This window comes from Narcine bancroftii, chromosome 6 (genome assembly GCF_036971445.1).
Source record: "Narcine bancroftii isolate sNarBan1 chromosome 6, sNarBan1.hap1, whole genome shotgun sequence".
NCBI classification, from domain to species: Eukaryota; Metazoa; Chordata; class Chondrichthyes; order Torpediniformes; family Narcinidae; genus Narcine; species Narcine bancroftii.
The window spans coordinates 247,147,522-247,163,037 of record NC_091474.1 but is presented as its reverse complement, the minus strand read 5'-3'; the positions used below and the strand labels follow the sequence as shown (position 1 = coordinate 247,163,037).

The 15,516-nt window shown below is 43.2% G+C and overlaps 1 protein-coding gene across 1 annotated transcript in view; it reads right to left on the bottom strand.

The window, feature by feature from the left end:
• LOC138737386 (dynein axonemal heavy chain 8-like) overlaps positions 1-15,516 on the bottom strand; it is a 446,335-nt gene that overhangs the window by 150,077 nt on the left and 280,742 nt on the right. Inside the window, exons 21-24 of the mRNA XM_069888133.1 lie at positions 11,417-11,533; positions 10,151-10,270; positions 5,102-5,237; positions 4,097-4,206 (exon numbers count right to left, since the gene is read on the bottom strand). Coding sequence (XP_069744234.1) covers positions 4,097-4,206; positions 5,102-5,237; positions 10,151-10,270; positions 11,417-11,533 — 483 coding nt within the window. The remainder of the gene's footprint in view (positions 1-4,096; positions 4,207-5,101; positions 5,238-10,150; positions 10,271-11,416; positions 11,534-15,516) is intronic.

Sequence of the window (15,516 nt, the reverse complement as noted above, 5' to 3'; positions counted from 1 at the left end):
TCAAAAAACTTGGCCTGAAAATCTCCAGAAAACACCTTCAACACAGCAGGGTACCTAAAAGCAAACTGATAATTCCCTTCTTCCATAACACAGCTTTTGCAGGATTAAACTCCTTCTAGTGTTGTATCACATCTTGACTTAAATCTACATTAAAAAAAACCCCTACATCCTTGAATCATCATAGGGCCTTGATTTTGTCGAGCTTTCTGAACAGAAATTAATGCAATACAATAATTTTCTGAAAATTAACTCATGATCTTGACATCTTAAACAACAAATAAGAACTGCCTGTGGGGATTGATCAGGGAAAGGTTTTCTTTGTAATGCTCTATGTGCTGTATTCAGTTCCAATCCTTCTAGAAAAGCTTCTTTTCCCAACACTTCAGGAATCCATTTTCGAAAAAACTTCACCAGATCCGTTCCTTCAAAATCTTCTGACAAACCCACTATTTTGACATTATTATGTCTACTTTGGTTTTCCAACGAGTCAATCTTCTGCAAAAATTCACACTTCTGAACATTCCAATCTATTAAACAATGTTCCAAATAGTCTATTCGTTCAGTAAATCGATCTACAGTATCGGTACAATCACGAAATGCTCGTTTGATATCCTTAAATTCCCCCTGCACCACATCCACTTCTCTTAAACATTTAACCACATCTTGCTTAATCGATGCCACTTCACCTCTTAATTCAGTAAATTGAAGCTTGCTTTCTTGAAAACCCTGAATAACCTGAACAGCCATATTATCCATACGTCACATAAACTCCTCTGAAACAGACAACGTAGTATCTTCTTCCACCTGTACTGTTTTAAAAGTTTGTAAAGTTGGAGATTTACTTCTGGAAGTTTTTACAAGTTTTTGAAACATTTGAAGCCTGGCAGCTTTCAATATCAGTTCCAGTTCTTCTTCAGAATGTTCTTCTATCTCCTCTTCTTCCCCTTCCTCAGTTGATAAGGCAGATGTTGCTGCCCGGGCCTCCCGACTCCGGGTCAGCATCCCCTCCCACACAGGCCCAAAATGTTTGGGCTGTTGGGAGAGGGTCGGCGCCTGTCATCAGGACCTGTTCCGACATCATGTGCATGCACAAATCTTCGTGCATGCCCAGTACCGAGTGGGCCCCGCGACAGAGGCCTGACATTTCCACCGTCGGGCTCAGCACGTCGGCAGTTAGTCCGACGTGCTCAAGACCTCGATCGGGTGTCGGGCCCCTGCTCACAGAGGACCCTGCATCCCTGGGAGTGCGTTCTGAATCGCGAGCGTGACTCTCCTCAGTCAGATGGCCAGCGGCGGCGCCATCTTGCGTCGAGAGTGCTGGAGTTAAAGTTACCTTTGCCTGGCTGATCTTTGGAATCTTCGGCTGTTCAAAAATCGATCTCTGGGGATCCTTCAATGAGATAGACCTCAACTCCTCTGCACTTTTTGCTCTTTTAAACAGTGCCTTTTTTTTGAAGTTTGAGTTTTAGTAGTTTTCATTATGACTGTCAAAATTCTTTAAAATCTTATAAAAAAAACACTAATATTTTAACAATTTTTAAAATTCTGGTATTAATTATTCAACTGGGCAGAGGTGGAATCTCACATCTACTCCCTACACCATCTTGCCATGCCCCCCCCCCCCCCAATTATATTAGAATTCAAGTCTTTTGGGTCCATGCACATGCTTAGGTCACTGTTTTTTTTTGAAACACCATTGAATTCATCCATTCTGTGGGATCCTCCACTTTCTTTATGACCCCTCATGCTGTCATTCAGTTGAGTTCCTGCTTAAGCTTTTCTTTTAGTAGCGCTGGAACCTGCCTCAGGTCATTCACTACTGGCTGTGCATTCTCCTTTAACTGTATCTTATAGGTGAAAGGTGGAACTGTCAAACCCTTGAAGATGTCTAGAAATTGATTCAGTATTTCCTCTGCACTATTCTGTGCATTGTCCCTGTTAATGTGGTACATCAAAGCTTGGTCTGGCCATTCACTGCAACAAAACTTCCCCCAGTGGACCTCACAATGACTCTGCATCTGGAAGGGGATGTCAAGAGAGTGTGTCTGGACCTGTGCAACCCCTACTCACACACTGTTCCTTTCTGAGGAGTGGGGTATCCTCAAATCAAACCCCACAAACTGACTGAAAAGAACCATTATCATCATATGGGATGGTTAGCTAGAAGAAGGTACACTCTCTTGACTAGGCACGTTTTTGCATGTTTTGTCACCAAGTAGTGAATAATATCCATCTGGGACTACTGTGAACCTGAGATGGTGCTCTTTATCTTTAACTTTCACCTTGAGTTTACATGTACCTTTCATGTCGATGCTTTGAGCAGTACAGGATTTGCATGGAGATATGGCTTAATCTTCATTGCCCTGATGTCACGCTCACAAATCTAGTTGACCTTTGCTGCTCTGTCCAGCTTGAAAAGAATATTTGTTCCATTTATATGCAATGACACAGTCCATTTGTCCTGCTTGACACTGTTCATCTCCTGAACTACCATCCCCATAAAAAATGCAACACTGAGAGCAGTTTCTTCTTTAATCTTCTATAATGAGTACACTTTACTTCTGTCTTGTTTCCCTTCGAAAAAAACATTGCTTTGAAGTCAAATGATGACATTTGTGTCATGATGGAAGGACAGTGGACAGAGTGAATGATTATTTAGAAAAATCTTGATGGAAGCCCTGACTGTGCTTCATATCCATGTTATGGAGGGAACAACATTCATTGAGCAAGTTCTGCTTGGGAGGTCCATTCTGGGTTAGTGTGTGTAATGATTGAGTGCTACCACCAGGAGGAGTTGGAAACAGAGTGTGTGGCATCTGGGGAATGTTGCATCTTGGGAATACTGTTGCATCTTGGGTAGATTCAAGATGGATGCCTCCAGATGAGGACCTGCATGTGTGTGTTCCGTTCTTAGTGCTGTATGATAAGTTAATAAAAAGAACCCAAGTTTTTTTACTGTAATAAAAGAAGTATCACATGGTACCAGGAGTGGAAAAAACAACCAGGAGTATACTGCTGTGAAAGAAACATGACATTATGTATACTAAGTAACAGTCGATCTCAGCAGAAAAAATATGGAGAGTTTTCTCCATACCTTCATCAATACCTTGATGCTGTAAAATGAACTGAAAATTTCAACCATGAGTGAAGACTGTTTAAACAAAGATACATGCTGTACCTGCAAGCCATTGGAATTGATAGCAAACCGGATACATGGAAGATTGCAATGCTACTAACCGTGAGGGATCTAAAGCTCTTGAGGTTTTCAACATATTTATTTTTGACAAGGTAGAAGACCAGACGAAATTTGATAAGGTTATCGAGATGTTTGATGAACACTGTTCACCAAAGAAAAATGAAACCTTCGAGAGGTATGTGTTTTGCTTATGCACCCAGCTGCAAAGAGAGATCTTTGATACTCTTTTTAAAAGCAAGAACATGCAATTTTGGATCGCTGCAAGATTCAATGATCCGTGATCAAATTGTGTTTGGAATTAATGATAATAAAGTGAGAGAGAGATTGCTGCAAAAGACAGATGTTAAGTCTCATACCAGCAACAACAGAAGATGCAATTCAAAAGGGTTAAATTTTAACTCTATATTTATTAATTACTGTTCACAATATAATGTCTTAACAAAATTAACCCACTATAAGTATTTATAGCAAATATACTGATATATATTTATAAACAATGTCTATGTGAAAAACCATTATAGTCTGTGCCCAATATTCAAAAAAGGAAAAATGCCCCAAACTCCAGGTCAGTCTTGTTAAAGTAAGTCAGTCCAAACACATAGTCCACAGAATTCAATCTCGAAGTTCAATGTCCAAGTTCAGTTCTTTAACGATAACAAAGGATGTCAAATTGAACATTGGAGAAAGAGAAATGTCTCATGTTGTAATAGTTGGTGATTTTAATTTTCATAAGTTTGACTGGGAAAATAATGTCTCTTGAATTTGCTCTAATTTTGGAATAGGTGATCAAGAGGACACAGTGGTAGGCATTGTCTATATGGACTTTAACAAGATAGAACTAAATTATATTTCATGTGTTTCTTTTTTAAAAGTTAATCCATTACAAAAAGTTCGATGTACCTTTTCAAATTCATCATCCCTTTTGTCCTGATTGTCATCTTTAACAAAAGAGTGAGAGATGAGGCTCATTTCTTCTTCGGGTTCTTCTGAAAAAGCAACTCTTCTACGCTCTGTGTTGAAGAATACAAAACAAAATGTTTGAGGCAGGAAGTTGTAACTAACATAACCGGAAGGGTTTGTTACTGTTATACAGGTAGACCACTTATGACCACAATTGGAACCGAAGGATCAGCCGTATTTTGGAATGGATGCAAGTCAGAATTTCCCCCGTGTGCGTGGAGCACCGAAGTCTTAAAGCAAACTTTTTAATCAAATATTTTTTTCATCGTAAATTTTTGTTGTATTTGATGAACTATAACAGGGATACAGGGCATGTAAGAGCCAAAATGTGCATATTTACCTTGTTAGTTGGCCTTCTGGGGTTCATAGGCTGGGCATGGTCATCTTGATTCCTATGGTGGGTTCGCATATTGGAGTACAGCTGGCACATGCGCGGTGAGTTAACATATTGGTTTGGTTGGCACATGTGCAGTGTATCAGATTTAATATTTATTGTCAGAATACATGCATGATATCACATATCATCCTGAGATTCTTTTTCTGCAGCCAAAAATCTGAAATCTGGTTGGTCATGAAAAAATGGCATCCAGTTGACTGTAATGACAGCAGCTGGGAAAGTGAGTATTTTAAAGGAGTATTTAAAAGGGGTTCTGCAGCCCACAGAATTGTCATAGGTCACTGGTGCCATTTGATTATGGCAGTGTGAGAGTATTGCAGAACAGAAAGCCCTGGGAATATAGGTGCTTTAACACTATCATATACTTCCAGTAACAAAGTGATAGAATTTTATACTGTACTTTTCTGGGCTCTAAGCAGTGATTTAAATGTAATCTCTCTGATTTTTATTCTATGCTTCAGCAAATAAATCAGGATCACACATAAAGGTGTCAGGCATGTTAATTGAAATGCCTACTCGAATAGTATTGAAACATCAATATTCTTTACCTGGTTCAGCCTCAGGCTTTATGCTTTCTTTAGCTTTGTCAGAGATTTCTTTAAATATTTCAACTAATTTGTCCACAGTTTTTTCAATGCCGCTGGCTTTTGGAAATAAAGTCTCTGACCATTTTTTGCTACAAACCTGTAGAATACATAATCACATAGTGTAAACCAAGTATGAGTGAAACTCTATGACAAGCAACAAACATTTCACACCTTTTATCAAAATTACCATCAGAATAGAAATGATGGATGAATTTATTTGCGGTTCAACACAGATGCAATCTGTACATCACAGCTTGACTCGTGATAAAATATGAGTAAGAATTTTGTAACAAGTTATTTGAACTTTTCAGTGATCTTACCTAAAAAAAGTTATAGCTGAACTAGAATCAGACAGCCTCAAGATTATGGGGAAATACTTCTTCCAAGAATTCTCTGCTCACTGTAGCAGTAGAGACAGCCTCATCAAATGTAATTAAGATAAAGATAAATTATTTTTTGAATAGTAGGGGATTAAGGGAACTGAGTCCACAGCTAAATTTCCCATGATCTTATTAAATGGTGAAGCAAGCTCAATGGGTCAGGTGTCCTACTTTTGCTCCTATTTCTTGTGTTCTAAATTAATTCTTTTACACCTATCTCCAAGCATAGGAAGTGGTGTAAAGATAAATGAACCTCTACCTCCACCTTCTACTCCTTGCTCTATTTTAGAATGATAAAGTGAGCAATCAAAAAGCAGTTCTGAAGAAAGTTCAATGTCACCTGACCTGATAAGTGCTTTCAACTTTTTCTGTTTTGGATTAAGAAAACTATCCTGTTAATCTCAGTCTTTCAGAAAAACTGCTATCTGAATAACATTCAAGTGCTTTATTCTTCTGCTATTCTCATTTTCATATCTATTTTCCTGAATTCATATACTTTTTTGGTATTTTACCAGCCATATTTTTCCAGGGACTACACTGTGTATCTTGAGCACATCACATTGTTGTCCACAAATTGATCCCATTTACACTGCTTGAAATGCTTGTATCAATTTCTTGTTAAATCCCAGATATTACAGTCATAAGGTTATACAACACAAAATAGATTCTTCAGTACAAGTCCATGCCAATCAAGATGCCTTCTTGAGCTTGTCCCATTTGCCTGCATTTGACACATTCCACTCAATCTTTCCAATCACTAAACCATGCATCTAAAGCACCTCTGCCACTTCCTCTGGCAACTTGTTCCATAAACCTACCATTTCAGATCAAATCATTTACCTCTCAGGTCCCTCTTAGCTATCAATCTGATAGTTTCATGATTGGCATACTCATATTACAGCTTATTAAATTCATCAGATTTAAATTGCCCAGATGACTTAGTCAAATTTGCCTCTGAACTTCAAATCAACAGATTGGATTCTTAGAATCCAAAATCAGTTGGTCAGCTAAAAGACATTTCCCATTTCACCATGCAGTGAATCCTTGGTTCCCAACAATCAATAATCTTTAATTCCAAATAAAATTTGTTAAACCTATCTGTTTTGTCTCGCAATGACTTGTGGTGGCGTACTCTCTCATGGCAAACCGGCCCCGCGTGTAATGCCATGTGGTAGGGCATGGGAAGATGGCACCGTCAGGGGTTCTTCCTGACTCAAGCCTCCCATGCAGCAGGCACCTCAGGCAGCGATTATGATGTCACCACACATGTGGTGACTGAGCCAACATTGCCCTTAAAGGGGCGCATGCTAATTTCAAATAACAACAGTCGTTAACAACCCTGAACGTGGTGGCTGTGCTTTCTTCAGCTTTGCATAGCGCCACGTTGGTGACCCCAACGATGACAACGTCTTTCTGGTCTCCGTGACATGGATTCAGCTGAGATTAATGCAGTGGCAATCAAGCGTCCCCCCCTTCTAGACCCATCGCCCGCGGATGTGGTTTGGACAGGAGGAAGCGCAATTCCAGCTCAGAAACATTTCAGCAGACGCCATGATGTTTTACCATGTCGTGAGCGTGCTGAACCAAGAAACAGCAGCTACAGGGGACGACCTCATACACCATCCACCGGCAGAGGGTAAATATACCACCCTCAAGAACTTGCTCCTAGGCATTTTGGCCTCACCCCCCAGCAGCAGGCTTCCAGGCTCTTGCACCTGGACGGGCTTGGGGAACGCAGCCCATCAGCACTAATGGACGAAATGCTGGCCCTGGCAGAGGATCATAACCCTTGTTTCCTCTTTCGCTAGATTTTCCTCGAGCAGATGCCTGAGGATATCCAGCTGCTTCTGGCAGACGAAGATTTTGTGGACCCACATAAAGTTGCAGCCCGGGTGGATACCCTCTGGTGCATGAAAAGGAAGAACAAGGCAACCCTCAACCAGGTTTCGCGACCAGGAACCAGCCGACCACAAGCCGCCCCTAAGCACAAGCCACCTGGTGCTTTTATCACCAACGCTGGGGAGCGCAAGCCCGTAAGTGTCGGCAACCCTGCATCTTCCAGGGAAACGACCAGGCCAGCCGCCATTGATGGCTGCAACGGCTGGCCACGTGAACAGCCTCCTTCATGTCACCAATAAATCTACCAGCCAGCATTTCCTGGTGGACACAGGGGCTGAGCTGAGCATCCAACCCCCACCCCATGCCCCCCCCCCCACAGCTCTAGAGACTCACACCCGATCTCGCAATCCAACCCTGCGGGTAGCCAATAGTTTCACCAAGACCTACGGTAGCTGCAGAGCACAGATCCAGATCGGCAAAGAAAAATTCCACTGGAGGTTCGTGTTGACCTCGGTGGGCACCGGGTTGTTGGGGGCCAACTTCCTGAGAACTCACAGCTTGCTGGTAGATATGAAGGGCAAGAGGCTGGTCAATGCCCGTACGTTCCACTCAGTGCGCTTGGACACCGCAGATGCCTGCAAACCAGAGATCGCCGCCGTTGCCGCCACAAGGGATGAGTATTCGAGTATATTCCACGAGTTCCCTGCCATCTTGGAGCCACGCTTCTACTCCGCCTTGCCCCAACACAGAGTGTTCCATCACATCTCCATGCAAGGCCCCCCCATTACTCGCCAAACCCAGACAGCTGCCGCCCAAAAAGCTGCAACAGGCGAAGGAGGAATCTTCAAAGTTGCAAGAGTTGGGGATCGTCCAGTGCTCGGAAAGTGCCTGGGCATCACCCCTTCACATGGTCCCCAAATCATCTGGGGGCTGGAGACCCTGTGGAGACTACCGGCGGCTGAACGACGCAACAACCCTCGATAGGAACCCCATCCCTCACATCCAAGATTTCACGGCCAACCTCCAAAGCGCACAGGTCTTTTCCAAAGTCTTTGTGGTGCGGGGCTATTACCAGATTCCAGTGGACCCCAACGACGTGGGAAAGATGGTGATCATCACCCCTTTTGGGCTTTTCGAATTCCTCCAGATACCCTTCGGGTTAAAGAACATGGCCCAGACCTTTCAGCGCCTCATGGACGCAGTGGATAGGGATTTGGACTTTGTGTTTATCTACCTAGATGATATTCTCATCGCCAGCCGAAACCATGAAGAACACAAGGCCTATCTCCGCACCCTGTTTGCCTGGCTGGCACACTTCGGCCTCACTGTCAATGTGGCCAAATGTCAGTTCAGCAAGCAGTTGCTGCAATTCATGGGGCACACCATCTCAGCGGCTGGGGCCGCTCTGGCACCAGAGAAGGTGGCGACCTTCCAACATTTCCCCAAACTATCCACTCTCGTGGGGATGGTGAACTTTTACCTCTGTTTTATCCCTTGGGCCGCCCATACCATGCGTCCACTGTTCGCACTGATCACTGCAAAGGAAAAGACTTTATCCTGGTCGGAAGAGGCAGACAGGGCTTTTATGGCAACGAAGGAGGCCCTAGCCAGTGGGACGCTACTGGTGCACCCACACCCGGAGGCACACACGGCGGACACTTCAGCCACAGCGGTCGGGGGAGTTCTGGAGCAATGACTTAACGGACAATGACGCCCACTGACCTTTTTCAGTAAGCAGCTGCACCCGTTGGAGCGCGTTCGATCGGGAACTCCTGGCGCTGTACTTAGTCATCTGCCATTTCCATAACTTCATGAAGGGCAGACCCTTCACGGTCTTCATAGACTCATAGACCCTCACCCAGGCACTTGCAATGGCCAAGGACTCGTGGTCAGCCAGGCAACAGCGCCACCTCTCTTACGTGTCGAATTCACCACCGACATCAGCCTCAGAGCGGGCAAGGACAATGTGGTAGCGGATGCACTCTTGCGCTCGACCATCAACACTCTCGCCCCCAGCCTTGACTATATGCAGCTACCCCAGGCCCAGCTGCACAACACAGAGACACAAGCCCTCTGGACCACCATCTCGGGCCTTGACCTCATGGACATCCAGTTGCCCAACAGCCCAGACACGCTCCTCTGCGACATCTCCACCAGCCTACCGTGTTGGAGAGTGAGGGACTTCAGCCTAGTCCATGACCTAGCTCACCCCTCGGTGAAGACGTCTGTGCGGATGGTGGTGGAGCAGTTCGTGTGGCATGGGCTCAAGAAGGAGGTGGCGGAGTTGGCTAGAAACTGCACCAAGTACCAGGTCAACTGGCACACACACACTCCAATCCAACACTTTGACTCATCGGCGTGGAGGTTCCAGCACATCCACAATTATGCCGTTGGTCCCTTACCAGTGCGCTACCTCCTTACGGTGGTGGACCGAGCTACAAAATGGCCCGAGGCCATCCCTATCAGAGAGGCTTCCGCGGAGACGTGTGCTAGGAACCTGGTCAGTCAGTGGATCGCTCGATGCGGGGTTCCAGCGCACATCTTCAGCTTCGCTTAGTGCCACAGACTATCATTTCACAATTATTGATAGCTTTCTCAAATAGCAAACGAGCAACAATATACACAGCTCTAGCATTTCAAAAATTTCTCAGCCTCTTCAAAATTTTATATTAAATACATCAAAAATAAATTGTATTCAAACTTTGTTTATGGACTTTGATTAAGCCAAATGTTTGCCAGTGCTCTTTAATTTGAATTAAACCAAAAGTTCTAAAAAAATCAGTGATGTTACCTCGTTAGATATAAGCATGTCTTCCAAAGTCATTGTATGATCTTCTGGCAGTTGGATAAAAACTTTTGTTGCTATTTCATTCAATACACCATCTATTTGCATCTCTCGCAAATCAGCTAGCTGAAAACAACCATTTGCATTTTTATTATTTTATTAAAACACTGATATTTCATCAAAATATTTGGAAGGAAGAGAGCCAAAATAAAACAAAAAGAAAAACAAATGTAAAGGGATTGCAGATGCTAAGAGAATGAATTGGCATGGTAAAATTCTGTAAGGCCATGAATAGGCCAAATGTAGAATATTATGTGCAGTTTTGGCCACTTAACTATAGGAGAAATATCAGTAAAATTGAAAGAGTGTAGAGAAGATTTATTAAGATGTTGCCAGGACTTGAAGAACTGAGTTACAGGGAAAGGTTATACAGTTTAGGACTTTATTCATTGGAGCATAGAAGAATGAGGGAGGATTTGGTAGAGCTATACAAAATTATGATGGGTATAGACACAGTAAAATGAAAGTAGACTTTTTCCACTGAGGTTAGGTGAGATAAAATCCAGAGGATATGGGAAAGGATATGAAAGGGAAAATATTTAGAGGGAACATTAGGGGAGTGTATATTCAGAGAGAGTGGTGGAAGTACGGAACAAGCTGCTTGCTGCTGTGCTGAGTGTAAGCTCAATTTTAATATTAAGAAAAATTTGGACAGGTACATACTGTACATGTGAGGGATATGGATTGAATACAGTTCAATGAACCAAGGCAGAATAATAGTTTGGCACAGACTAGAAGGGCTGAAGAGCCTGTTTTCTGTGCTGTAATGTTCTATGGACATTGGAGTGTCTTTTTCACAGGTGCTTCAAAGTGCTGCCTCCAGGAGATGATCTCCAATATGTGGACTCTCAGAAACTTGAAGAATCTGACCCTCTCCACCTCCATGCTGTCAATCAAAACAAATGTGTGGTTCATTGGTATCCCCTTCCTAAAGTCCACAATAAGCCTCGTGGTCTTGATGTTGAGAACACGATTGTTGTTCTGGCACCACCCAACCAGATTCTCAATCTCCATCCTACATTGTGGCTCTTCATTTCCCATCATGTGGCAAACGACAGTGATGTTAGTGAATTTATAGAAAGCATTGGAGCAGAACACACCTAGGCAACCATGAGTATATGGGGAATAGATAATGTGTTGACGGAAAATGTGATCATCGGTTACCCACTACAGTTAATCAACAAATTGATAGTTTGAGATAAATCTGCTTACTGTCTTTAACATTGCAACCAACTCATCTATAGCTGCATTCACATCGGAGAAGAAGGTTTTGAGTGTCATCGATGACCAATTCAGGAAAGTGACTCCTTGTTTCAGAACAAATTCAATCTAAAAGAAAGAAACAGGAGTGATCAAATGTGAAATTCTCAATATGACTTTGCTGCATTTACTATTCAGGTAACGTACATTCTACACAATATAAAACCTTGAACTGGTTTAAAATATAAATCAAAATATTTAAGACACTATATATTACAATTTGAACAGAAAAAGCCCAAAATACTAAGTAAAGCAGCACCTGTGGGAAAAGCAACAGTACTGCAAAGGAACAGGACATATATGTTAAACATAATGGCCAAATTAAACTAAAACTCTGCTGCTTGCACATGATGAATGTCCTTCTATCATGTATTTATCCAGATCGATGCCTCTTAAATACTACATTTGTAAACACTTGTATCATTACCCCAGTAGCCCTTTCCAGGCATGTACCACTTTTTGTTTCAAAGAAAACAGGCCCCACGCACCTCCTTTAACTTTCTCCCCTTTACTTTAAATTAACCTCCTCTCTGATATGACATTTTTACCCTCGGAAGAAGGTATTGATTGTTTACCATAATGCAAGTATAAAGTTGGAAAAAGAAGGAAGTGGAAGAAAGAATGAAAGGGAAGGATCTGTGATTGGGTGGAAAAAGGTATTAAAAGAGACTGCTGATGGTAAAAGGCTGGCAAATATGACAAGAAATACAGACAATCCAGAGCAGCTTTAAACAGCAATGGTCCATTATCAATTTTAACTGGCCGTGATCAAGGGAACAAGCATTACAAACTGATATTGTGAAAGATAAAACAGCTCCAGATGGACTAACTTTTTCCGTGGCTAGGTAAAAAGAAATCCAGTTTCACCTTATTGAAATCTAAAATTGCAAAGAACAAAAACTTAAGAGTGAAATTTCAAAGAAGAAATTTGACCTCAGTTTCTATGAGAAGGCTATGTAGAGATTAAAATACATTAATACATTAATAAACTGAAAAGGAGGGGCTGGAAGTCTTAAAACACATAGATAAAATCTCAAGGCCTGATCAAGTGAATCTTAGGACATGGCAGGAATCCTGACAGAGTGTTACATCATAGACCAGCAGCAATAGAAATTCATCAAGACAATGGTATCTTAAAAAAAATTTGTATTAATAACTATTAATAATATAACATCTTACTTACTTAAATCTAAATTTAACCACAAATATGCATAAATGTGTTTGCGTGGATTACCCAAACCATTACAGCTTAGGCACAATTCTGAAAAGTCAATTCAAAGTTCAATCTTAGAAATCTTGTGTTGAAACTCAGAACCTTTAAACTGATGTTCAGAAGTAATTATGAAGTAGGTGATACACTGAGTCATCAGACTTCTCAAAACTCACAAATTCTTGTCAAGTTGCCTTCAGAGAAATGTTTCTTCGAACAAATGATTTGTCACAACTCCTCTCTTCCTTGCATAAAGGTTACTAAACTTGTGACTTCCACGATGCATTACTTCCACAAACCCAGGCAAAGATTAAATGAAATGACCATTTGAATGATCACAATCCAAATACAGGATTGATCCTATTTTCTTTGCCCAGACATTGGTCAATCAAAAATGATCATTACAATGGCCACAGTATCACTGGCATCCCTTGACGAGGAGAATCCTAGCGAAGATTTTGCCTGCAATGGAGAGCAGCGTGATTCCCCTTTAGTTTGAGCAGTCTGATTTCTCGCCTTTGTTTTTGTACAGGGTGATGATGGCATGCTGGAACATCAGAACCATGCTAGACAAGGCTGACAGCCACCGACCTGAACGTCGGTCTGCCCTCATTGCACATGAACTCCTCAGACTTGACATCGACTTAGCCGCTCTCAGTGAAGTCCGCCTGGCAGATGTAGGCAGCCTCCAAGAACGCGGCGCGGGCTACACACTCTACTGGTCTGGCAAGCCTTCGGATGAACGACGCCTATCTGGTGTAGGCTTCATGGTCAAGAACTTCATTGCCTCCAAACTCGAAAACCTTCCGACAGGCCACTCGGACCGAATCATGTCCATGCGACTCCCCCTTCAAAACAAGCGTTGCATCACCCTCATCAGTGTCTATGCTCCAACGCTCCAGGCGGAACCAGCAGAAAAAGACAAGTTCTACACTGACCTGTGCAACCTCATCCAACGCACCCCTACAGACGACAAGGTTGTCATCCTTGGCGACTTCAACGCTCGCATCGGCAAAGACTCAGAAACCTGGCCAGGAATCCTGGGCAAGCATGGCGTCGGCAAGTGCAACGACAATGGGCGCCTCCTGTTGGAGCTCTGCGCAGAACAGCGGCTTGTCATTACAAACACCCTTTTTCAGCAGAGGGACAGCCTTAAGACTACTTGGATGCATCCCCGATCCAAACACTGGCACCTCCTGGACTACATCCTGGTGCGAGAAAGTGACAAACGAGATGTGCTCCACACCAGGGTCATGCCCAGTGCGGAATGCCACACTGACCACCGGCTGGTTCGCTGCAAGCTCAACCTTCACTTCAAGCCAAAGCCCAGGAACAGTAAAGCCCCCAGAAAGAGGTTCAATGTTGGAAACCTGCAGTCAGACGAAGCAAGAGGAAACTTCCAGGCAAACCTCAAAGCAAAGCTCGACGATGCAATCCGCCTCACGGACCCGTCCCCTGAAACCCTCTGGAATCAGTTGAAGACTACCATACTGCAATCCACTGAAGAGGTACTGGGCTTCTCCTCCAGGAAAAACAAGGACTGGTTCGACGAAAACAGCCAGGAAATCCAGGAGCTGCTGGCAAAGAAGCGAGCTGCCCACCAGGCTCACCTTACAAAGCCGTCCTGTCCAGAGAAGAAACAAGCCTTCCGTCGCGCATGCAGCCATCTTCAGCGCAAACTCCGGGAGATCCAAAATGAATGGTGGACTAGCCTCGCCAAGCGAATCCAGCTCAGCGCGGACATTGGCGACTTCAGGGGTTTCTACGAGGCTCTAAAGGCTGTGTACGGCCCCTCACCCCAAGTCCAAAGCCCGCTGCGCAGCTCAGACGGCAAAGTCCTCCTCAGCGACAAGATCTCCATCCTCAACCGATGGTCAGAACACTTCCAATCTCTTTTCAATGCCAACCGCTCAGTCCAAGATTCCGCCCTGCTCCAGCTCCCTCAACAGCCCCTAAGGCTAGAGCTGGATGAGTTCCTCACCCAGGATGAGACATATAAGGCAATCGAACAACTGAAAAGTGGCAAAGCCGCAGGTATGGATGGAATCCCCCCAGAGGTCTGGAAGGCTGGCGGCAAAACTCTGCATGCCAAACTGCATGAGTTTTTCAAGCTTTGTTGGGACCAAGGAAAACTGCCTCAGGACCTTTGTGATGCCACCTTTTGTTTACTTATAAAGAGAATCCCAAGGCATTTATCCTTACATTGAAAACAAGAGAATGACTAGGGAAAGGGCAGGACTACTCAAATACAAAGGAAGAATGTGGAGAATGCTCATGTGTGAGGCCATTTTAAGACAAGAATGAGATGGTGCTGGGTGATCAAGATCAAGAACGAGCAGGTGCAAGGTCTTTTGAGAAGTATTATTGAAAAAGGAAAGTGAGGAGATTGTTGAGGTTTTGACAAAGATCTTTGCTACATTAGCAACAAAGCAAGGTCCCAGAGGATTAGAGAGTATCTTTGATAAGAAAGGAAATAAGGATAATCCAGGGAATTATAGGCCAGAAATCCTCACATCAGTGGTAGAGAACAATTAAAGAATACTGTGGGATAGAATTTACTTACATTTGGAAAATCATGGGCTGATTTGGGACAGTCACGATGGTTTTGAGAGGTGCAGGTCATGTCTTAACATTTTAACTAGGATTTTTGAGGAAGTGACAAATGATAGTTGAAAGGAGGGGCAGTGAATGTTGTCTACATAGTCAGACATTTGATAAGATCCCTCATGGGACTAATCCAGAAGATACAAATATATGGGGTCCAAGGAAAAGGATAGTGGTGAAGGGTATTATTCTGGCTGGAAGCCCATGGTCAGTGGTATTCTGCAGATATTATTGTTGG